The sequence below is a fragment of the Brassica napus genome, chromosome A3, assembly GCF_020379485.1.
Source record: "Brassica napus cultivar Da-Ae chromosome A3, Da-Ae, whole genome shotgun sequence".
NCBI lineage: Eukaryota > Viridiplantae > Streptophyta > Magnoliopsida > Brassicales > Brassicaceae > Brassica > Brassica napus.
Window position 1 is genome coordinate 34,427,534 of NC_063436.1, and position 25,029 is coordinate 34,452,562.

A 25,029-nucleotide genomic window follows, 5' to 3' on the forward strand; every position below is an offset into this window, starting at 1 on the left:
TACATTTGTAAGAGCTTAGTCATAGCTGCGCCGAAAGCAACAAACACAGCTGACCAATCACTGAGTAATAGGTGAGTTGAGAAATTACTTATCTACTCGGATGTTAACCATACTCGTTGAGTAGTCTGAGTGTGGTCATTGACTCATTGTATGTTTCCCTGACGTCACAAACCCCACCAGTGATATCTGAAAGGGAAGGGTTGTCTGGTATAAGATGTTAACATATTTAACTTATGACCTTGGACGTACAGATGAAGACATACATTAGCATTAGCTAAGGACATGAGTTTCTTAACATTTCAGAATCTGAACATAGCAACAACAGACACTTCAACAATCTTCTAGATTTGTTAAGATGGATGGAAACAAAGGAATTGCACAGCTTGAAATGATGGTTGCTTCTCGTGACATCGAAGAAACTAAGCTCGTACATAGCTCCCTCCCTAAGCAGTTCTCGAAAAGTGTTTAGGCAATGGGAAAAAATAGATTCTTGGATGAGAGAGGACTGCAGAATAAGGAGGTTTAGAATTAAAAAAAGTTAATAGTAAACATAAACGACATAACAACACACATGGAAGATATTAGGGTAATAATCTCAGATGCTCTTAATGAGGCAAAAAGTATTCTGGCTTACTCTTACGAATTCTGGTGTACTCTTGTCTATTATGATACTCTTCATATCGATGGGCAAAGTCGAAAGTGCCCCTCTCTTTATGACCAATCAAAAGCAAGCGCGATTTTTCTCTCTCTCCTGTCCATGTGGATTTATGAGTTTATTGTTTTCTTATTGTTTCTCTCTCTCTCTATTCGGATTTATTGTTTGTTTCTCTTTCCCCCAATACGGTTATTACTAGGTTTGGTGCGAGAGGAGCTCTCTTGCCCTGAAATCGAAACCAGCGATTCTTCGATTCTAAAGGAGACGGCGGCTGCTCGCTTGGATGCTGAATCATTGAGCAATGGATCCCCAACTTCAGGTAAAGCATTATCTTGGTTCTGGTTTGTATCTTATAACCCCATCAAAGTGGAATGAAAAGCTCGTTCGGTTAATGAGACAGTAGATTTCATATTTGGGTTGTCAATTAGGGGATAATGGGAAAGTGTGGGAGTTGGGTGGTTTGTGGAATTGGATAATCAACAAGAAAAGTCGGGGATCAAAGCTGAATTTCCCGAATGAATGGGTTGAATAGTGTGAAACTGGTAGACTAGAAAAGTTTAAGTAGGTGAAACTTTACTCCCTGACAAAAATGTGTAACAAGATATAACTTAGTATAACTTCAATAGCAAAACTGGATAACTAGGAATAACTTTAAGAGTTTTATTTTTTTTGTACAACAGATAATGAGTTATTCTTCGACGAACATACACTTTGACTATGATGGACATTATGAGAAATCTGGAGATGATTGTGAGCTTGCGAGTGGATTACCCAAAGTTGAAGTTAATCCAGGGGCAGTCACTCTATTTACTCACATTGAAGAAGCAGAATGATATCTAGCGGGTGCTGAACGGGTGGATAGTGTTGTTAATGGAGAAGGCGACAATGGGGGCATTGGTTTGGATAACATGGACAGCGTGGAGAATGAGGGCGACAAAGGGGGAATTGGTTTGGATAACTTGGACAGCGTGGAGAATGATGGCGACAAAGGGGGCATTGGTTTGGATAAAATGGACAGCGTGGAGAATGAGGGCGACGTAGATAACTCTATGGGTGTTCGTCCAATTAGCGACTATATTGAACTGTCACGTGTTGCAAAAGAAATTTCAGTGGTTAAAGAGTGGGAAGATGGTTTGGGTTTTCTGTTGTTGCAAGAATTTCCGAGTAAATAAGTTGTCAAAGATATTTGTAACACCCGTCTCTTCCTCTTTCGAGACCGGCGTGCTACTTACCGAAAAGTACCGAATCAAACCGAGTTTATTTAAAACCGAATAAAATATCAAACACATTTAATAAAATAAATCTGAAGGAAATACATCTCTAAATTGATTTATAAAAATACGTCAAATAAATCAAATGAAAACCAAAATAAAAATATGATGATCCCCAGACACCAAACCGTCAAGATATCCAATTACTCGACATGTCACCTGCAATGGGAAGAAAGAGGGTTGAGCAACAGGGGAGTCATCCAGTGAGGTATGGGATGCTAAGCCGCAAACCACTGACTCAGTACATAGCACTACGACTATGTAGGCATAGCTCTAGTATGAACAAATAAGATGCCTAGCGCAACACACGGAACAAACAATGCGCTGATGGTACATAGCTAGTCCGCACACCCCACATTCTCCTCATACGGATATACGATAATATAATATGTGTCGCTAGTCCAGACTTCACTGGACCCCCACACTCCACTAATATGCCTCGACATGCAAACGTCTTTGCACCCCGCACCACACAACATATACGTCGCTAGCTCCGATATCTCTGGGCCTCCGTACTCATCACATATGCGTCGCTAACTCAGATGTCTCTGTGCCCCCGCACTCTATACGTCGCTAGCTCAGATTTCTCTGGCCTCCGTACTCTATACGTCGCTAGCTCAGATTTCTCTGGCCCCCATACTCATATGCATCGCTAGCCCAGATTTTTCTGGGTCCCCGCACTCATCACATAGTCCCTACTATATAACTATATATATATCTATACTATTAAAGCAGAATCCCTACTAGGATTCTGCCCTTAAACTTTCAGGTTATTTACAAGAAACTGCCATTGTTTTTTCTTTCTATTTTTTTTTAAACACTACCATTGACTACAACCAAACCAATCGTAATTTACCTTCTGCAAAACAATTACATTAAAGCATTATTTAATATACTTCCCGTCTTTCGCACGATTATTTCCAAACCAATTACCTGCAAAAAGTCAAACCAGTTACATTCAGCCATTAGTATAAAAACATACAAACAATACAGAATAACACGATTCCAGTCTCTAAATCACTGCAATATAACACCAGTCTCTAAATCACTGCAATTACATAAAAGCATTAATTAATATTTTGTGTCGGTTTTTAAGACCAACTACATTCAATAATTCAAACCGTTACATTCAAGCATTATTTGAAAACATACAAACTATACACCCTAATAAATACAGTTCATACCCTAAATCATTACAATCTAACTTTGAGCAGCACAACCCCTAAACCCTAACATACCTACAAACCATAAGTTTGATCTTATGCTTATAAATAAATTAATGTTTCATTTTTAAGAAAGGGTTGTTATATTAAACATTCAAACTATGTAATCTATGCTATTAAGTTAAATAAATTCGTGGAGATTTTAAATTAATGTAATATAAAAAATTAACACTATAAATCTATACTATCAAAGCAGAATCCTATTGTCTATTTTACCTTAGTCTGCCATTTTCTTTAATAACATTGCATGTTTTATTAAGGGCAATCAAGTAATATTAATAACACATTTATATTAGGTCATTTTTTTCAGATCGAACCCACATCAGATATCTCTTGGGTCATTTGGGCCAATTAAGAAATCAGATCCAATTCTCACTTTTTTTCTTCTTTTGGGCCACTGAGTCCAAGTTCAAATAATTTTTTTTCAACTATTCTTAATTATTATTTTTTTCTTTTCTTAATATAATTTAAGAATTCATAAAAAAATTGAATTTTTACATTGAAAAGTATAAATCGTAATAAAAATATATAATTTTTTTTATTAAAATATTAACCACATAATAAAATTAATTTATCAGAGTTATACCAACTTAATTCATTAAAAAAATAATGTTTAATTTTTTAAACATAAATAGTCATTTAAAATGAAATACGATAAATAAAGATAAAAAGTTTAAGTCTTTTATAAAATAAAATACAAATATATAAAAATATGACATTTACTAAATATTTATCAATTGAAAAAATAATAATATTAAACCCGCGTTTTAAAAGCGCGGGTCAAAATCTAGTATCTTATACTATAAAGTAGAAGTTAACTCTCTTCTCCTCTTGCCACCTCATCAAATAGGAGTAGGAGAGCGCGACACGTGTCCAGCTTTCTGATTTTTTTTTCTTTTTCGTTAAAATGTTTGTGTTTTAAGGGTTTAATTGTTATGGGCTGATCTTTATCATTATAAAAGCCCAATACACACATTCTTGGTCTTCTAAAATTGTATTAATTTCTAGGGTTCATGATGTTTTTTCAACTTCTGATTTCTTAAACGACCATGGATTTTGTCGTTCGTGTCGATTCGGCTGGTTTTCTTCTCACCGGCAAACGGACTGCATTCAATCGTTGTCATTAACAACCTTCTTAACTCCTTCTCCCCACTCCATCCATGATTCTTCATACAATGCATCCTTCACTATCTTCTGTTCTCTGAATCTGCAGCTATAAATAGGTGAGTTTGTATCCGTAAAATTCATCATTTGATTTCCTCTCATATAAATCCAAAACTTCTGCAGATTAGAATGGCCAACTTCGCTCTCCTTCCCGCTGACTTGAAAGTTGGGCACAGTGTAGCACCACCGTCGAAGTTCGCCAGGTGCCGTAACGTTTCTTATTTTAAGCTTTTTTTCGTTTAATTCCATTTTCTATTAATGAGATCTTACCTCAGCTTTAGTGTTGAGTGTACATTCTATCTATCTTTTTTTAATTTCTTCGTTTGTGGAATTTCCCAGAATTTTTTTACGATTTTAGTTTCAAGTGTCTCTCTGCAAATTTGATCTTTTATCAGTTTATCAATGATGGGTTCTAAGAAAAGGAAAGAACTTTGTGAGAATCTTCAAGTAATCTAATTAAAACAGTCTCAGTCTTATTCAATTGTCATCATTTTTTACTTCAGTCAACCCTTTGTGTGTTTCTGCAGATAAGAGTAGTGGTCTCATCTTTCAAGTGTTCAATCATCATCATCATCGGAATTTCATAAGAGAGAAGGAGAGATACTGAGCAAACGTTAAAAGCTTTACCTTCAATGAAATCAGACTTGCAACTAGAAACTTCAGATCAAACTCTCTTGGTGACGCTGAGTCCTGATCAAGGTCAGTTGGAAAGCATCGTATTTTGTTGTACGCTTCGACTCCTTTTACTCTTGATATAATTTCGTAATCGTTTTGGAAGACGGATGGATTAATGCATCCTCATTGATGATCACATTAACACTAATTTCCCACTACTCACAAGATCTATCATTCAATGAATCTCATTGAATCATTTGCTTGAATCCTCCACTATAACTATGTATGTCTCCTATCCTATGCAGAAAAAAAAAACATTAATTCATTCCTCTCATTTACTTCCTTTTACACTTTTACAGCAGCGACGGTTATGGCGACCTCATCCATTTTACTCGCCGATTTGAAGCCCGGCCTTTGTAGCTCCACCGTTGAATCTCCCTCAGATTATGGGACGCTGGGATTGTGAAGGAATCCGGTGACTTTATGGGTGTTGATATGCTTCTCCTTGATGCACAAGTAATTTTGGTGAGCAATCACATTTTCACCTTCCAATTTCATGTAGAGTTTACGGCCTTAAGACAAAGCAAAGCAAGCATCTCCTTGCGGCCACCAATTTCACTGAAAAGTATAGCTTTTAGAAATAGCCAATATTTCTGAAATATTGTCTGAACTCATTCTGAAAAATTGGCTGAACTCATTCTGAAATATTTCTGAAAACAGCCAATATTTCTAAAAATATAGCTTTTAGAAATCCCAAGTGATTTCTGAAAATAACAGCTTCAGAACCTAGGTCTGAACTCATTCTTCCTTCTCTATCTTTCATGGTTCTGTTTCTTGAAAATGTAGCATCTTTTAAAGGAAAACTTCAGAATAAATGTAGCATCTTCTGAACCTAATCGATGCACAATAGTATATGAATAGTTCCCAAAGAGTATTGTTTTGTTTTTTGTTGCAGTTACTTTCTAAGAAGAAAGGAAGGGAGAACGAACAAAGAATTTCAAATGGAATCAACGAGGCTGTGGAGAAATAATGCTCTCTATGTTTTATCTTTTGAAAACATGCGATATATCAAATTCAAGAGAGTTCACACAACATTTTAGACAAAATGGAAGGTCGGTTTCTTTATTTTTGTTTGTAACTACGTAGCTGGGTGTTGCTTGGATGTAATTGAGATTAATATTTGATTAATACTGTTGCCAGCTTGATAAACGAACAAGCTTGAGTGTGTTTGAAACACCCGCCCCTTCCCATTTCCGACCGGGGTTCCAGGGCACGGGGTTTAGGACACACATGTCTATTTTCCCGACATCTCCGTGTGTCCCGTTTCTGGTCCCATGAGTTTCAGTTGCATTTCCTTCCTTACCGTTGACATTTCCACTTATAGTTCTGCAAAAAGGGAGAGGGAAAAGAGGGGTGAGTACTAGTACTCAGTGAGGCGATCCTAGACCAGTCTCCCCCATGAGCCTCTATACGGCTCAATGCGAAACGAGAACCGTCTAGACACTACACTCAGTCGATGCAACCTATCAGCTAGTTAATAAGTTTCATTTCACAATCAAGCGCTGTAATGAACTCAGTCATCACTCAATCATAGAATACGGTTTATTATTTAAGACCCAACATCCTAGGACTTTAGGACCTACACAGCTCAAGCGGACCATTCCTCCCCTTTTCTTGCTGCATCCTGTGAAGTCGCCTGCCCTGGTAGGCCCGCCGCCCAGTTCCTCGGGTTCGGACCGCCTTTGCAGTGTATTACGACCCCTTCCCGCCAAGACTCGGCGTGACTCAATCTTACCGGCGCCTCTATTCTTACCCTGCCATTTTTATCTGATGCTATGGCCCCGCATCTCCGCCGTTTTTGAACGCTACGGCCGCCGCGTTTCATTTCTTTCCACCCTTCCCTGGGTACTTTATCCCACCCTTCTTGGGTCATTTATTCCACCCTTCTTGGGTCATTTATTCCACCCTTTCCGGGTACTTTCTAATCAATCATTTTCTTTCCTTTTTCTTATCATTTCCTTTTCCTTATTCTTTAGACTCTTTCTTTACTTTCATTTCTAGACGCCACCCGTTCTCGGTGTCACACACAATTCAGTAAACAACCATCTCACGGATGTCCTACCATTCATCTAATCAACCGGTTAACGTTTACTATTAACCTACTTTTAATTCTTTCTAAGCATCCTAGCTTTCAACCACAATCAAGATTAGATCATCGACCAACCAAACATTCATCATTCAAGTAATACAACAATCCGTTTACTGTCCTTAATCAGCGCGAGCGTTCTTATGCAGTATGATCTATCACCCTAACATCAATCAAGATCTAAACCATCCTAATTCCTCATTCAACAGTATACAAGATCATGAACAAGATCTGGAATAGAACACCTCACCTTAGCCTAGATCTGGATCTGGATCTGAGAATAGGAGGTAAGAGAAAGCGGGATCTGAGATCTATGACACCACGCGGCCACCACCACCACTCGCGGCTGCTCACGGCGAGGAGAGAGAGACGCGGCCGAGAGAGAGAGGAGAGAAGGAGTCGCGGCGAGGAGAGAGAGAGAGAAGAGACGCGGCGAAGAGAGAGAAGGAGAAGAGAGGCGGCGCGAGGAGAGAGAGAGAGAGTCGACGGCTAGGGCTTCCAGTCTCCGGGAGTTCTCTGCAGGGCTTCGCTTCTAGATTTCTGATGAGAGAAAAAGAAGTGGAGGCTTGCTTTTATAGGGAAAGAGGTAGGGAAAACCCTAGGGTTTTCCAATTGGGCTGCAGAGGACCCATTAGCATTTAAAAATTTTAAATGGGCCGGTTTTGGGGTGTTACAATTCTCCCCCTCTTATTCGGAATTCGTCCCGAATTCCAAATCTTCAATTCGAACTTAACATCCCAAAACTGGGGTGGGTTTCCAAACACAATCAAGGGAAGCACGAAATGACATCCTACTTGCTCAAGATCATTTAAAACCAACAATGAATTTAATAAATGGAATGGAGTAGGACTACAACGAATAAATAGGTCTCAAGGTTTCGCCAAAATCCGCGAATAACCTTATAGCAAGAAACGAAAAGCTAAAACCAATGCGGAAAGAAGAAAAACCGTGTCCTACTCCTACTAGCTGACTTCAGAAAACACATCTAGCCACTTCGTACTGGAGACTTCTGCTCCCCGTCCTGCTTAGGACCAGCCGCTCGGCCACTCCCCCTCGGCGACGCCGGCTCCTCTTCCCAGTCTGAGTCCTCCGATGGATCCTCTTCCACCTCTACGTCCTCCTCAGAGCTCGAGATAGCGACGACCCGACGAGTAAGCGTCCGTTCAGCCTCCATTGCCTGACCGGCCATCCGGTTCACCAAGGAGAATTCCAATGGTTCCAACACACCAATCAGCCTGTCCTGAATCTCCTCGCGGAGTCCTGCCTTGTACCACCGGCACCAATCCTCCGCTGTCTTGGGCTTGCATCTTTTGGCTGACTCCAGGAATTCCTCTGTGTACTCCCGGACTGAGCGCGGTCCTTGCCTGGCCTGCGTCAATGTTCCACACCGACACATTCCGGTTATGCTCCTCAGACTCCCTGCATCAATGCTCGGAATCTTTCTTGGACGTCCACGTTTTCTCGTTGGTACACTGTCCTCCATCCTGATCGGCCCCGGACTTGCCCTGGTCGGCCCCGTCTTCCTGGGGCGCCCTCGGCCCCTTGTGGGCGGCGTCGTGTCAACTTCAGGTGCAAACTGGAAAGTACCCTGACCCTGGTACAATCGCCTGTACTCGGCTGCCCGCTGGAAATGGGGCATCAAAATCCGACGACTCACGGTCGTCTCCTGAATGGGGGCGTTCGGCGGCTCCGCGAACTCCATTTCCTCCTCGTCTGGGAAGAGTGCAGGTACCACATCGTCCCAAGCGTCACGGTAGGGCTTGCGGGCGTAAGCCCTTGTCCCTTTTGGTCCATAGCGCATGCGTCTTTCTCCGAGCTCGTGATGCACTGGTGAAGACATCCTGCAGCGTAAAATCAAAGACCTGATCAGTACCTAATAGAAGACATGCATAGATGGCAGTTTTCAATCAATTCTCAAGCTAGAGCTGCTTTAACAGACAAAATCCCAGTGTGGTTCTTATCATCCCTTTTTGCCCCAAGATGACCCTTTTTTTACAGTCAGCCTTTTTACCCTATGAAGATCCCATATCCTTATTAACATTTTGCATTCTGCTCCAAGATGACTCTCCATCATCCCTTTTACTCCAAGATGATCCTCCATCATCCTTTTTACCCCAAGATGATCCTCCATCATCCTTTTTACCCCAAGAAGATCCTTAGTTTGGTCCTCACCATCTGAAATCGGTTTTTCTCCCACTACTCGTCCGTCCGTCCCTTGGCCGCCCCGGGTTGCTCCTTCCTCGTCGGCGGGCCCACGCCCTGATGGTGGGACCCGCGCCCATATTTCCCCTTTTTTTTTTTTTTTTTTTTTTTTTTTACTGGGAACAAGCTTCACTGTGATATCTGAATGCCAGAAGTCCATTTCTTTGCAGGGTTTAATCCCTCCGTGAAGTTGCGCACGCCTCGGCCCTGCGTCCGTCTCTCCTTCCCCGGCCTCCCCGGCCCGGTGCGGGGCGGTGTCGTCCGCGAGCCGCTTCCCTCCAGCTCGAATGTCCGGCTTTCCATTACCCCTTTGACTTGACGTGCTAGGCGACTAATTCCTCTGTATACTTGCCTTACAACTCCTTGTTACCCATTTCTGAACCTCTGAAACTCCACTACACCGCAGTACGAAGACTTTTTGTTAACCCGATCTCGGCCGGAAACTCTGAGCTGTTTGAATTCTCCTTCACATTAGCTATGACGGTCGAACAGAACCATAAGGGAAATGGGCAACGGTGAGAAATGCTGATCCCTTAAGTTAGTATTAAGGGACCTTAACCTGGCTCTGATACCAATTGAAACACCCGCCCCTTCCCATTTCCGACCGGGGTTCCAGGGCACGGGGTTTAGGACACACATGTCTATTTTCCCGACATCTCCGTGTGTCCCGTTTCTGGTCCCATGAGTTTCAGTTGCATTTCCTTCCTTACCGTTGACATTTCCACTTATAGTTCTGCAAAAAGGGAGAGGGAAAAGAGGGGTGAGTACTAGTACTCAGTGAGGCGATCCTAGACCAGTCTCCCCCATGAGCCTCTATACGGCTCAATGCGAAACGAGAACCGTCTAGACACTACACTCAGTCGATGCAACCTATCAGCTAGTTAATAAGTTTCATTTCACAATCAAGCGCTGTAATGAACTCAGTCATCACTCAATCATAGAATACGGTTTATTATTTAAGACCCAACATCCTAGGACTTTAGGACCTACACAGCTCAAGCGGACCATTCCTCCCCTTTTCTTGCTGCATCCTGTGAAGTCGCCTGCCCTGGTAGGCCCGCCGCCCAGTTCCTCGGGTTCGGACCGCCTTTGCAGTGTATTACGACCCCTTCCCGCCAAGACTCGGCGTGACTCAATCTTACCGGCGCCTCTATTCTTACCCTGCCATTTTTATCTGATGCTATGGCCCCGCATCTCCGCCGTTTTTGAACGCTACGGCCGCCGCGTTTCATTTCTTTCCACCCTTCCCCGGGTACTTTATCCCACCCTTCTTGGGTCATTTATTCCACCCTTCTTGGGTCATTTATTCCACCCTTTCCGGGTACTTTCTAATCAATCATTTTCTTTCCTTTTTCTTATCATTTCCTTTTCCTTATTCTTTAGACTCTTTCTTTACTTTCATTTCTAGACGCCACCCGTTCTCGGTGTCACACACAATTCAGTAAACAACCATCTCACGGATGTCCTACCATTCATCTAATCAACCGGTTAACGTTTACTATTAACCTACTTTTAATTCTTTCTAAGCATCCTAGCTTTCAACCACAATCAAGATTAGATCATCGACCAACCAAACATTCATCATTCAAGTAATACAACAATCCGTTTACTGTCCTTAATCAGCGCGAGCGTTCTTATGCAGTATGATCTATCACCCTAACATCAATCAAGATCTAAACCATCCTAATTCCTCATTCAACAGTATACAAGATCATGAACAAGATCTGGAATAGAACACCTCACCTTAGCCTAGATCTGGATCTGGATCTGAGAATAGGAGGTAAGAGAAAGCGGGATCTGAGATCTATGACACCACGCGGCCACCACCACCACTCGCGGCTGCTCACGGCGAGGAGAGAGAGACGCGGCCGAGAGAGAGAGGAGAGAAGGAGTCGCGGCGAGGAGAGAGAGAGAGAAGAGACGCGGCGAAGAGAGAGAAGGAGAAGAGAGGCGGCGCGAGGAGAGAGAGAGAGAGTCGACGGCTAGGGCTTCCAGTCTCCGGGAGTTCTCTGCAGGGCTTCGCTTCTAGATTTCTGATGAGAGAAAAAGAAGTGGAGGCTTGCTTTTATAGGGAAAGAGGTAGGGAAAACCCTAGGGTTTTCCAATTGGGCTGCAGAGGACCCATTAGCATTTAAAAATTTTAAATGGGCCGGTTTTGGGGTGTTACAGTGTTTTCTTCATTACATGGCAGCTTAAAGAGAGAATTGTATTCTTTATATCCATGATATATTTATTATTTTAAATAAGTCCATATATTAATAAAAATTAAAACGGTTTTTTTTTAATTTGTTAAATAAATAATTGATTATTTATATACAAATAAAATCAATATAAAATCAAATACAAAAAGTAATAGAATGAAAATAAAACAATCACTAATTATATTCTGAGAACTAAACAATAATATATATTTTTAAAACTAATCAGTCTGGATAATGTTTTTCAAATAAATATGTATATTTTTAAATAGTAACAATCAGTATTATATTTTTGGTATTATCTACCTAATAAAAAAACTATTGTGCATCGATTATTATTTTTATAATATCTAAATCAATATGTTTAAAATAAAATCTATAAGAGAAACTCAATGTATTCAAAACAATAGTATAAAACGCATAAATAGAGTAACAAAATAGTCAATATAATCTTCCAATACAAAGTAAACTAAATATTTTTAAATGTATTTTACCAATTAATTTATTTAAATAGTTTTCATTTGTTTACCCGTCCATAGGGCGGGTTTTACCCTAGTATATATATATATAACAGTCTTTAACAGCAATCATTTCACACAACTGTTGAATCCTCTATTATTCTATTTACAGTTTAACATTCAAAAATAATAATAAACAAAAAAGAATCTCAAACAGACTCGATTCACAGAGACGAATCATGTTTCGAAACTAAACTTTCCATAATAGTAGTACTAAACTAGCTCAGGATTTAACAGAATAGCCCTCACCTTAGCAACTGGCTGAAATGCACAACGGAAGATGGTCAACTGCAACACGAAAGTCAACGATATAGGCTCAGAGTCTCAAGAAATAAAGTTTCCCAAAATAGAAACTTTCTTAAAATAGAAACTCTCCTAAAATAGTAAGTTTCCAAAAATAGAAACTTCCCTAATATAACTTATTTTCTAAATTAGAATCTTTCCTAAAATATTCCAATAACTAGAAATATGGAGGCGACAAACTTACTAGAAAAACTCGCCGGAAGCTCGCCCAATTATCCCGTCGGAAGCTCGCCCAGAAATCCGGTCGGAAGCTCGCCCAGAAATTCCACCTGAAAAATTCACTAGCGACTGGTCGTCGGATAATTCAACAACAACTCGTCACGCGCAAAGAAATACTTTGACTTTATGAGAATAAAAAGAAAGGGTAGAGTTTCTTATATAGGAGAAGGGAAGGGAGGAAGGTTTTCTAATTTCCAATGTGGCACAAAGTTAAGGAAAAAAAAGGGTTTTGGGTTTTAATTTTAAAAAATACAAACGGGCCTCTCCCTCCTTGGGTCATGGACGTTACAATATTATTGATAGAGCATCACAGCAAAACTGTTTCGGAATCAGTATCGCCAAGTCAGATAAGAGTCGATATGTGGTGAAATGTCGGGGAGCAGCTGAGGGTTGTATATGGCTTGTGAGAGCTACAAAGATAAATAATTCTGAAGCGTTCTCGATTAGAACATACACAGGGATGCATTCATGCTCTCGCGCAACGTCAAGTACTGAAACGAAAAGGAAACCTACACCAAGATGTGTTGCAGCTATAGTGCATACGGATTATCCCGGACTATATGAGACACCAACTGCAAAAACCCTGGTCGGTCTGGTGCAAAGGACATTAGGTGTGTGATGTGATCTTGGCAAGCAAAGGAACTGATGCAACTAAGGAGATACAACAGCTTGTACCAGAACTTAAGGAAGTCAAAGAATGCGACTCGGTGGATGCTACATAAGGGATGCAATCCAGTGGATACGATTCTGTGGATGCAAGTGAGTGGATGCAACCCCGTGGATGCCATTATGACGATTTACACATGCCACTTGGTCCGATGAATCGGTCTAAGCAAGCAAGGTTGCAGTAAGCTCTTCACCAACTCCTACACACTATCCAGGGCAGTCTAGAGTGTGCTGATCCAACCACACTGGTTGTGATTCAAGCCGTCTAGCTCATTCATCAAGAGAGGTGTTGTCACTTGCACTCTTTTCCTTGGTTTGGTTTTGTCCCACTGGGTTTTCCAAACAAGGTTTTTAATGAGGCTTGGACACAACACTACACATGAGCCTCTTGATGAAACCATGCTCATTTTCTGTCCCATTTTCATCCATGAAGAAGTATCCATAAGCATATCTTTTAAATTTGAACTTTAGTCTTTATTTTCATTAATTATTTTGTGTTTTTAAGAAGCTGTGCATGTAAAGTCTTCTTCTCTATATATTATGGACGAAATTCCTCAATAAAATCATCAAACTTTTTTCTAGTAAAAATTCTCTCTGAATCTTGTTTGATCAAAGCTTGTCTAGTGTATTTCAGATTCATCCTAACATTGCAAGCAAAATCCGATAGTATGAGAGCCAATTCCGCAACTCTTAGAAGTATCATCTCAATCCACTTCTTATTTCATCATCACAATCGTTGCAGAACATTCAGGGACGTGATCAATCTATCCAGGATCACTTCAAGTGGTATCAGAGCATATCTCCATCATCAGGTTGTGTTTTTCCTGTTCTGCAACTTTTAGGCTTTTGGTTTTCTGTTTTCAGATCTGTTCTAAAGTTTAGATCTTGTTAGATTTGTGATTAATCTATCCAGATCTTGTTAGATCCGTGTTAATTAAGATCAGATCTACCTAGATCAAGTGTTGAAATTACTAAACAATTGAACTTGATTCACAAAAAATTACAGAGAAAAGAATTAGGGTTCTTATTGAAAAAAATTTGAATCTGATTATTCTAGATTCTATTCCATTACTTTCTGTTATATTATGTTTCTGTGATCTCTTTTACTGGGTTTGTGTTTGGAAAATCAACAGGAACCATGGGAGAAGAAGACAATCAGAACAATGGAATGGATCAATTGCTACTTGATGCTTTGACTACACGCATGATTACTTTGATGGATCAGAGACTAGAGAACTTCAGGGCTGAGGTTGTGCATTCAGATCGGGAGAGACCCAGAAGAATTGCGAGCCAACCTGCTACAGAAAGTTATTATAGCCATTCAAACCGATCTAGTGGCTCTAGAAGAAGAAGGCAAGACAGAGGAGATAGGCCACAAACCAATGATTCTCTTGGTAGTTTGAAACTGAAGATTCCTGAGTTTAAAGGCACCGCTGATCCAGAAGAATATTTAGAGTGTGAAAAGAAGATTCAACTTGTGTTCAATTGCAGAGACTACACTCAAGAGTACAAGATGAAGCTTGCTCCTACTGAGTTCAAAGAGTATGCACTAAGCTGGTGGGATAACTTGGTTACAGCAAGAAGAAGGGGTGGAGATTTTCATGTTGAAACATGGAACCAGATGAATGTGATTATGAGGAAGAGATTTGTGTCGAGCCATTACCACAGAGAGCTGCACTTCAAGCTCAGAACACTGTCTCAAGGAAGTAAATCAGTTGAAGAATATTATAAGAAGATGGAAACCCTTATGCTGAGAACTGACATACAAGAAGACAGAGAAGCAACAATGGCCAGATTCATGGGTGGTCTGAACCGAGACATCATGGACAGACTTGAAGTTCATCATTATGTTGAGATGGAAGAGCTTCTGCACAAGGCAATTATGTTTGAACAGCAGTTGAAAAGAAGAAGTTACAAGTCTAGCTATGGAGCCAGCAAGCCACACTACCAGAAGGACGAAAAGACCAGAGAATCCAAACCATTCTCCAAGCCTAAAGTGGAGGAACAGAGTATTAAAGGAAAGGAAGTAGCCACTGCATCCAAAACCAGACACATATAGTGCTACAAGTGTAAAGGTTATGGACACTATGCCAGTAGCTGCTCCAACAAAAGGGTAATACTCATCAGAGATAATGGAGAGATTGAATCAGAGGAAGAGGAACAATCTGAGTCTGAAGAAGAAAGAGTGGAGATGCCAGCTCGTGAAGAGTTACTTATCGCAAGAAGAACACTGAATCTGCAAGCCAAGACTGTTGGAGATGAGCAAAGAGAGAATCTGTTTCATACTCGCTGTATGGTTCAAGGCAAGGTGTGCAGTTTGGTTATAGATGGAGGAAGTTGTACCAACGCTGCAAGTGAAACCATGGTTGAGAAACTTGGTCTGAAGATCATGAAAAGACCAACCACCTACAAGTTACAATGGCTTAATGATGAAGGAGAGCTGGAGGTGAAACACCAAGTCAAGATACCATTGTCTATTGGGAAGTATGAGGATGAGATATTTTGTGATGTCTTACCAATGGATGCTGGACACATACTGCGTGGAAGGCCTTGGCAATCCGATAGAAGAACTCTTTATGATGGGTTCACAAACAGATATTTGCTTGAGTACAAGAGAAAGAAGACTGTCTTAGTTCTTTTAACACCGCAAGAAGTCCATCTTGATCAGATAGCCTTGAAGAAGAATAAAGCTTCATCAGAATCAAAGACAAAACAACCTGTCAATCTGTTGCTTCCACCAAAGGGAAGTCTTTACCTCACTTGCTGTTTGTTTTTAAACAATGCTTAAACATAACAAAGCTAGTGCAGGATCTTCCTAGCAAAATACAGATGCTTTTGCAGGAATTCAGAGATGTTTTTCCAGAAGAAGCTCCACAAGGATTTCCACCTATCAGAGGAATAGAGCATCAAATCGATTTTATTCCATGAGCTTCACTTCCAAACAAGCCAGCCTATAGAACTAATCCTTTGGAGACCAAGGAACTACAACAACAAGTCACTGAGCTTATGGAGAAAGGTCATATCCGTGAGAGCATGAGCCCATGTGCAGTCCCAGTCTTGCTTGTACCAGAGAATGATGGTAGCTGGATAATGTGTGTCGATTGCAGAGCCATAAATAATATCACTGTAAAGTATCGACATCCAATTCCTAGATTAGATGATATGCTTGATGAGTTGCATGGTTCTAGCATATTTTCTAAAGTTGATTTGAAAAGTGGATATCACCAGATTAGAATGAAAGAAGGTGATGAGTGGAAAAATGCATTTAAAACGAAACATGGGTTATATGAATGGTTAGTAATGCCATTTGGGCTGACTAATACACCTAGTACTTTCATGAGACTAATGAACCATGTTCTTAGATCATTTATAGGTCATTTCGTTGTGGTTTACTTTGATGACATTCTGATCTACAGTAAGAACTTGGATGAGCATATTGAGCATCTTAGAAAGGTTCTAGAAGTACTTAGAAAAGAATCCTTGTTTGCTAATCTAAAGAAATGTACTTTTGGAGCAGATAACCTTGTCTTTTTAGGTTTTGTTGTGAGTGCAGAAGGTATCCAGGTTGATGAGGAAAAGATTAAAGCAATCAAAGAATGGCCAAGCCCAAAGACAGTTGGTGAAGTGAGAAGCTTTCATGGTCTAGCCGGTTTCTACAGAAGATTTGTCAAAGATTTTAGTACTTTGGCTGCACCACTGACTGAAGTAATCAAAAAAAACGTTGGGTTCAAGTGGGAGCAAGCACAGGAAGAAACATTCCAAGCCTTGAAAGAGAAACTCACCAATTCACCAGTTTTTTCTCTCCCTGACTTTTCTAAAACATTTGAAATAGAATGTGATGCATCTGGTGTTGGTATAGGTGCTGTAGGAGAAGAAACCTGTAGCTTTCTTTAGTGAAAAGCTTGGAGTGGCTACTCTAAACTATCCAACGTATGACAAAGAGCTCTATGCGCTTGTGAGGGCCTTGCAAACATGGCAACACTATCTTTGGCCAAAGGAGTTCGTCATTCACACTGATCATGAGTCTCTCAAACATCTCCAAGGACAACAGAAACTGAACAAGAGACATGCTAGATGGATTGAATTCATAGAAACCTTTCCTTATGTGATCAAGTACAAGAAAGGTAAGGAAAATATAGTTGCTGATGCACTATCTCGAAGGTATATTCTCTTAAACACTCTTGAAACCAAACTACTTAGATTTGAACATATCAAAACTTTATATGCCACTGATTCTGATTTTAAGGATATATATGCTTCTTGTGAGAAGTTTGGTAGTGGTAAATATTTCAAGAATGATGGTTTTCTCTTCTTTGAAAGTAGACTATGTGTGCCTAACTCTTCTTTGAGAGAACTATTTGTCAAGGAAGCTCACGCAGGTGGACTTGGAGGACATTTTGGCGTGGGTAAGACAATGAAAGTAATGCAAGATCACTTCTATTGGCCACACATGAGAAGAGATGTAGAAAGAGCTTGTGTAAGGTGTGTCACTTGCAAACAGGCTAAGTCCAAAGTCCAAAACCACGGTCTGTATACTCCTCTACCCATTCCTTTGCATCCATGGCATGACATCTCAATGGATTTTGTTGTTGGATTACCTAGAACTAAAACTGGAAAATATTATGTGTTTGTAGTTGTGGATAGGTTCTCTAAGATGGCTCATTTTATTCCATGTCATAAGACATATGATGCTATAAATGTTGCTAGTTTGTTCTTTAAGGAAATTGTTAGACTTCATGGAATGCCTAGGACAATTGTTTCTGATAGAGACACCAAGTTTCTTAGTTTCTTTTGGAAAACCTTATGGTCTAAGTTAGGAACTAAGCTGTGTTTCTCTACTACTTGTCATCCATAGTCTGATGGGCAAACAGAAGTTGTCAATAGAACTTTGTCTACCTTGTTGCGTGCATTGATTAAAAAGAACATTAAAACTTGGGAAGAATGTTTGCCACATGTAGAATTTGCTTATAATCATGCTAAGCATTCTGCATCTAAGTTCTCTCCTTTCGAAATTGTTTATGGTTTTAATCCTTTATCACCTTTGGATCTAGTGCCTTTACCTTTGAGTGAAAGAGTTAGCTTGGATGGACAAAAGAAAGCTGAACTTGTTAAGCAGATACATGAGAACGCACGGAGCAATATAGAAAACAAGACCAAGTTGTACGCTAAGCAAGCTAACAAAGGGAGAAAGGAGATGATTTACCTGAGGAAGGACAGATTCCCTAACGAAAGAAAATCTAAACACATGCCTAGATTAGATGGTCCTTTCAAAATCATCAGGAAGATCAACAACAATGCCTATCAACTGGATCTCTAAGATAAGTAAAATGTAAGTTCAAGCTTCAATGTTACTGATCTAGTTCCTTATCATGCAGATGAAACAGATTTGAGGTTAAATCCTTCTCAAGTGGGAGAGGATGATGTGATCTTGGCAAGCAAAGGAACTGATGCAACTAAAGAGATACAACAGCTTGTACCAGAACTTAAGGAAGGCAAAGAATGCGACTTGGTGGATGCTACAGAAGGGATGCAATCCAGTGGATACGATTCTGTGGATGCAACTGAGTGGATGCAACCCCGTGGATGCCATTCTGACGATTTACACATACCACTTGGTCTGATGACTCGGTCTAAGCAAGCAAGGTTGCAGCAAGCTCTTCACCAACTCCTACACACTATCCAGGGCAGTCTAGAGTGTGCTGATCCAACCACACTGGTTGTGCTCAAGCCGTCTAGCTCATTCATCAAGAGAGGTGTTGTGACTTGCACTCTTTTCCTTGGTTTGGTTTTGTCCCACTGGGTTTTCCAAACAATGTTTTTCATGAGGCTTGGACACAACACTACACATGAGCCTCTTGATGAAACCATGCTCATTTCTTGTCCCATTTTCATCCATGAAGAAGTATCCATAAGCCTATCTTTTAAATTTGAACTTTAGTCTTTATTTTCATTAATTATGTTGTGTTTCCAAGAAGTTGTGCATGTACAGTCTTCTTCTCTATATATTATGGACGAAATTCCTCAATAAAATCATCAAACTCTTTTCTAATAAAAATTATCTTTGAATCTTGTTTGATCAAAGCTTGTCTAGTGTATTTCAGATTCATCCTTACATTGCAAGCAAAACCCGATAGTCTGAGAGCCAATTCCGCAACTCTTAGAAGTATCATCTCACTCCACTTCTTATTTCATCATCACAATCGTTGGATGATCATTCAGGGACGTGATCAATCTATCCAGGATCATTTCAGTGTGGAAGTGTCGTATGCGACATGTTGGAGAGGGAAACAACAAGCTGTTGCGGATTTGCGTGATAGTCTCGAGGAAGGATACAAAAGATTGCCTTCTTATTTGTATATGTTAGAGAAGGTGAACCCAAATACAAAAACAAGTTTGTTATTGGATGAAAACAAAAGGTTCAAATACCTATTGGTTACGTTGGGAGCTTCTATTCAAGAGTTTGAATACATGAGGAAAGTCATCACTGTGGATGCAACTTTTCTGAAGACTGTTGAAGGTGGTGTTTTAATTATTGCCACGGCTCAGGATCCAAACCATCACCATTATCCTATAGTTTTTATTGTTGTTGATGGGGAGAAAAAGGTAAGCTGGAATTGGTTTTTCACAACTCTGAAAATTGTTATACCGAATTCGACGAATTGGTGTTCGTTTCAGACAGAAATCCAAGTCTCATTAAAGCCGTTACTGAAGTGTATCCGATGTCTAAACATCGGTATTGTATATGGCATCTATCGCACAATGTGAAAGGTCATGTCAGATACGGCCGGGACGAAGTTGCAGAACAATTCATGAAAGTTGCATAAGTTTATTTAGAGGCAGAGTTTGAACAGAAGTATCAAGAGTTTAGGGAGAGGTATCCATCGTGTGCTACATATCTTGATAAAAGTGTCGATGTCAAAAAATGGGCGAAGTGTCATTTCCCCGATGCAAGGTACAACATAGACACTTCTAATTGTGCGGAATCTTTGAATGCGCTATTTGAAAAGGCACGAAAGATGTCTTTACTGCCTATGCTTGATACAGTTATTGATAAAATGGCTGAGTGGTTCAACAGACATAGGAAGGATGCAGCAGCCGGACCGTCATCTCGAAAATTGGTTCCTTTAGTGGAGAACAAAATGCATAAGAGAGTACCGAAAAGTGAAAAACTTACAGTGACTCCGCTGAACACTTTTATGCTTGAATACAGTGTTATTGGAAAAGACGGGAAGACTTATTTGGTGGATTTGCAGAATGAAACGTGCAGTTTCACGATGTTTAATATAGATAGATACCCATATGTCCATGCAATAGGCGCTGCCGTTAAGTGTTAGAAGCATGATAGACCAATAGAGTTGAGTGACATGTATGATATAATCTCACATTATTACTTGATTAGTATGTGGGCTTTGGTGTATCGAAAGACTATATATCCAGTCCCTCATATGTCTGATTGGATCATTCCAAAAGAAGTCGAGGAAAAGTGTCCCTTACCACCATACTATGAAAAAGGGAAGAACTCAGAAAAAAGGTTTCCTTCGGCAGGAGAAAGGCGGCCCCGTCCTAATAAGTATGTGCCGAATAGGAATTTGGGTCGCTGGTTCAACTGCTCGCAGGGAACATAAGGATCGCATGGAACACAAGGAACACATGGATCACAAGGGACTCAAGGATCGCAAGGAACAAAAATGACTGAAGGTACACATGGATCACAAGCAATTTAAGGAACACATGGAACTCAAGGAAAACTTTGTGAAACCTGCGTTATATTATTGTTAAACTTGGTGAAAACCTGCGTTATATTATTGTAAAACTTGGTGAAACCTGCGCTATATGATTGTAAAACTTTGTGAAACCTGCATTACGTGACTGCATTGTATGATTGTACAACTTGGTGAAACTTCCTTATATTATTGATGATTTATATTTCACTTCGATCACGTTACTGGCACTTTAGATCACATTACTTATTCGATCACGTTACTTATTCATAGTTCTGAAATCCGGATCACGTTAACTGGAAAATTTTAATATCTGGATCACATTTTCTAATAATCGGGGAGGAAATACATTGTTATGATAGATTTTTTTCGTGGACATTATTTACATTGTGTGAATAGAAAAGTTATATATATCAAGAAATCAAAATTATTTTTACATGTCCAGATTAGAAATGCATATAGAAAACATAATATAGCTGGTATAACTATAACACTAATCATCTAAGTACAGTAAAACTAAAACAATTGCAAATAACAGAAAAGTAAAACTGTAAAGGTTTTTGTATAACTACAAACTATGTGAAACTATAAGCACATAAACTTTTTTCCACCGAGCTTTTCGAATTTTTCCACCCATTTTTTTGAGTTTTGACTCTCCCCAAAAATCGATGCGGAATCGAATCGACTCCTTTTTTTTTTGTTTCCCCCATTCATTTATCCACTATTCAGTCTCTCTCTAGATTTCTCTTCTCTCTCGAGATTTCAGATTTCTCTTCGAACCCTCTCTTCTCGAGCTTTCTTCTTTCTTCCTAACTCGGATACTCAGAATCATGACTCATCCATATGAGGAGGACAGGGAGATGAAGGCGTTGAAGGATGACATCGACATGCTTGACTTCGTGATGGATGCCGAGTGTGGGATTCCGACCAGATGCCCTTGTTGGGGGGGGGGAAATCATCAACGAGATGTCACGGGATCTGAAGTATCAAACCGATTTTGACACTTTACCAGGGAGAAAATACTTCACTTGCAAAAATTTCGAGGTAATTTTTGGATTCTTTCGGGTTTTATGTACATATTTTGATACTTTCAGGTGTCCAGGAAAAGGTTCAAATGTTAAGGAAGCGTGTTGATGTGATGGCTGCAGAGATTACTGAACTCAAGTATAAGCTTAACCGTCTGAATCCTACCAGTCCATGACATGCGTTCAATCCACGACATGTGTTGGCTCTTAGCAAGTCTTTCTTTTGTTGTTGTCCTTGTGGAATATCTCTGTTATTTGCTTAAGGATGATGTTGAAAGATCGGATCATGTTCCTATTATCTTATGTTATGGAATAATTGTTATCGAAGACAATCAATTTAAAAGTTTCACGAAGTAAGCCTAAGATGAAAGTTTAACTTTACACAGTTTCCAATACTTGCTCTTTTTGCTCTTTCACGAATTACTTTAGTTTCACGAAGTAAGACTAAGATGAAAGTTTAACTTTACACAGTTTCCCATACTTGCTCTTTTTTCTCTTTCACAAGTTACTTTAGTTTCATGAAGTAAGACTAAGATGAAAGTTTAACTTTACACAGTTTTCCATACTTGCTATTTTTGCTTTTTCACAAATTACTTTAGTTTTACAAAGTAAGACTAAGATGAAAGTTTAACTTTACACAATTTCTCATACTTGCTCTTTTTGCTCTTTCATGAATTACTTTAGTTACACGAAGGTCGACTAAGATGAAAGTTTAACTTTACACAGTTTCTCATACTTGCTCTTTCTGCTCTTTCACGAATTACTTTAGTTTCACGAAGTAATACTAAGATGAAAGTTTAACTTTACACAGTTTCCCATACTTGCTCCTTTTGCTCTTTCATGAATTACTTTAGTTACACGAAGTTAGACTAAGATAAAAGTTTAACTTTACACAGTTTCTCATACTTGCTCATTCCCCTACTTGCTCATTCCCCTACTTTGAAAAGTTTCACCTACTTTACGCAGTTCCAATTTACTTTAGTTTCACGAAGTTGACGTAGTTGACGAAGATGAAACTGAAACTTTGAAAAGTTTCACCTACTCTAAACAGTTCTACAAATAACACAAGTCTTCGACAACAAACCAAAAAGTCCCAAACAACATAAGTCTTCAACAACAAACAAGAAAGTCATAGGGGAATTCAAGGAAGTCATACAAACCGAATATAGTTCAACCAATTACTTGTGACATTATTAAAACAACCACACACGGATTTCACAACGTCTTCTTACCTCTCTTCTTTGTCTGCTTGTTCTTTCTACATGTCTTCATCTTCTTGGCTGCCTTCTTTTGGGCTGCTGCCTCCTTCTGAGCTGCCTTCTTCTCAGCTGTGTTCTTCGTCTGCTTCTTTTCACCTCCCTTCAGCTTGGCGTCCTTCTTCTGGGCTGCCTCCTTCCGAGCTGCCTCCTTCTGAGCTGCCTCCTCTTGGGCTCTTGTCCAAATGGGACTCCTCCCCCTATCGCAAACCTTTGGCTGTTTCGAAAGAAGTAATTCTTTTCCATCATCTTTTCTCGCCCTCTTCTTTTTCTTCTTCTCAGCATTTTCCTTCTCAAGCATCTCAGTCTCGAGCTGCTCAGCCGCTGCAGACATCTCTGCAGTACATGTCGTCATCACCATTACCATGTTCACTCTGCACTTGGTTTGCAATAGCAAGAACACTATCATCCTTAGAACCACCATCTTTATGTGCCTCCGATAATGTATCACCACCATCTTCCTCCGACGGAGTATCACTACCATCTTCCTCCGACGGATTATCACTACCATCTTGGTCGAACGGATTATCACTTTCCCCTTCCGACGACAGTTCCCTCATTCCGGAAACACTTACCCTAAGACTTTTCACTTCGTTTTCTACAAGAGTTAGCCGGTCAGACAATGACTTGACTTTTTTGTTAACTTCCTTCGTACCATCCGAGATTGCATTCATAAGCCGACCTTCCATCGCTTTTAAAGGCTCAACTCCAGGAGCCTCCACCGAATATGCATCAGTCTGTCCAGATTTGGCATTATTGGATCCTCCTCCAATAGCAGGAATGGTGGGACCTTCAACCTGAGCTGTACGAGCTGCAAAATCGATACCAAACTGCTCTTCAAAAAAAACTTGTTTCTTCCCTTTCTGTATTATCTTGGTCCAACGATCGACTGATGCACCACGTTGTCATCGGCCCCACAACTTTCCTTGCCCATCCCTATGCTTTCCAGAATTTCCTTCTCAGCCGCTGTTGCTACCAAGATACTCGCAATATCATGTGCCAAATACACATAAAACATTACTTACCTTAGTTTCACCAAGTTTTCATAAGTCTCTTCTCCTTGTTTCGACTACACATAAAACATCAATTACCTTACTATCACCAAGATTCATGTTCACTGCATTCAAACTGAATGCCTTGGTTCCACCTTTGCCTTTGTACTGCATCTTGCACATCCGCGGGCAACCAGGGCGTGTACCCAGGGCGTGCACCATTCACACTTTCTCGGAAATGGTTCCTCAAGCTTGGAATTGCCTCAAGCGCCAACAACTACGAACACAACAAAAAGACATTCCCATAAACTTAACAATAAGACAATTAAGTACAATAGAGCTTAATAATGCCTCCAAAGGAATAGGAAAGCTTGTAAAAACCCAACTCGTTGGCACAACCGTGTCGCATTTCTCCAAGAAGCTAGAGACATCCTTCAAGTTATGTTGGAATGCATACCGCCCCCAAGGGAACTTTATACACGCATCTAGGTCATCAACAACAGTTTGGAAGAAACTGTCCATAAGTGATGCTCCCTCTCCACTCTTTCGGCCTCCGATGAGGATACTGGCTAAGAAGTACAGAGCGTCCATCTTTAGACGATCCTGATATGGCTTTGATTTCATTGCCAACATCTGCTTCTGCAGGTCAGCATATGTAATCATTTTCCCTCCAAAATACTTGTTCATGAATGTTGTACCACCCAACCTCTCATGGTTGGGGGATACTCATGGCAGTATAGTCCAGAAATGAGTCTGAATTCTCTGAGAGAGTATCGGATTGGGACGCCATTAACGATAAACCGTAACTCATACTTCTTCGCTACATAAGCTGATCGCAAAACGAGAAGCCACATC

General features: G+C 40.1%; 2 protein-coding genes and 1 long non-coding RNA gene across 4 annotated transcripts; 1 reads left to right on the top strand and 2 right to left on the bottom strand.

Annotated features, from left to right (window-relative positions):
- Positions 1-3,860: 3,860 nt before the first annotated feature.
- On the top strand, positions 3,861-6,137 carry LOC125607135. 2 transcript variants are annotated; one of them, XR_007338447.1, is made up of 5 exons: positions 3,861-4,372; positions 4,437-4,516; positions 4,841-5,211; positions 5,288-5,453; positions 5,884-6,137. It is a non-coding gene; the product is annotated as an uncharacterized LOC125607135 (long non-coding RNA). The 2 variants fall into 2 exon arrangements; XR_007338448.1 differs by having other exon boundaries at positions 3,868-4,372; positions 4,841-5,012.
- Positions 6,138-23,141: 17,004 nt separating this feature from the next.
- Positions 23,142-23,483, bottom strand: LOC106378836 (tol-Pal system protein TolA-like). Its single transcript, XM_013818899.1, has one exon. It carries the CDS (start codon positions 23,481-23,483, stop codon positions 23,142-23,144), a length of 342 nt encoding a protein of 113 aa, XP_013674353.1.
- Positions 23,484-23,499: 16 nt separating this feature from the next.
- Positions 23,500-24,837, bottom strand: LOC106378835 (uncharacterized protein At3g43530-like). The gene is made up of 5 exons (XM_013818898.2): positions 24,556-24,837; positions 24,344-24,451; positions 24,208-24,251; positions 24,104-24,165; positions 23,500-23,993 (listed from the first exon to the last, which is right to left on the bottom strand). Exons 1-5 carry the CDS (start codon positions 24,835-24,837, stop codon positions 23,500-23,502), a joined length of 990 nt encoding a protein of 329 aa, XP_013674352.2.
- Between the last annotated feature and the right edge of the window lie 192 nt (positions 24,838-25,029).

Excerpts from the sequence above, each read along its gene's own strand:
- LOC106378835 (XM_013818898.2), bottom strand. The coding sequence starts at position 24,837 with ATGATTACATATGCTGACCTGCAGAAGCAGATGTTGGCAATGAAATCA. Across the intron at positions 24,452-24,555 it reads CGGTTGTGCCAACGAGTTGG|TTGTTGGCGCTTGAGGCAAT; the intron begins GTTTTTACAAGC and ends TTGTGTTCGTAG. Across the intron at positions 24,252-24,343 it reads CCGCGGATGTGCAAGATGCA|TCGAAACAAGGAGAAGAGAC; the intron begins GTACAAAGGCAA and ends TTTTATGTGTAG.
- LOC106378836 (XM_013818899.1), bottom strand. The coding sequence starts at position 23,483 with ATGCTTGAGAAGGAAAATGCTGAGAAGAAGAAAAAGAAGAGGGCGAGA.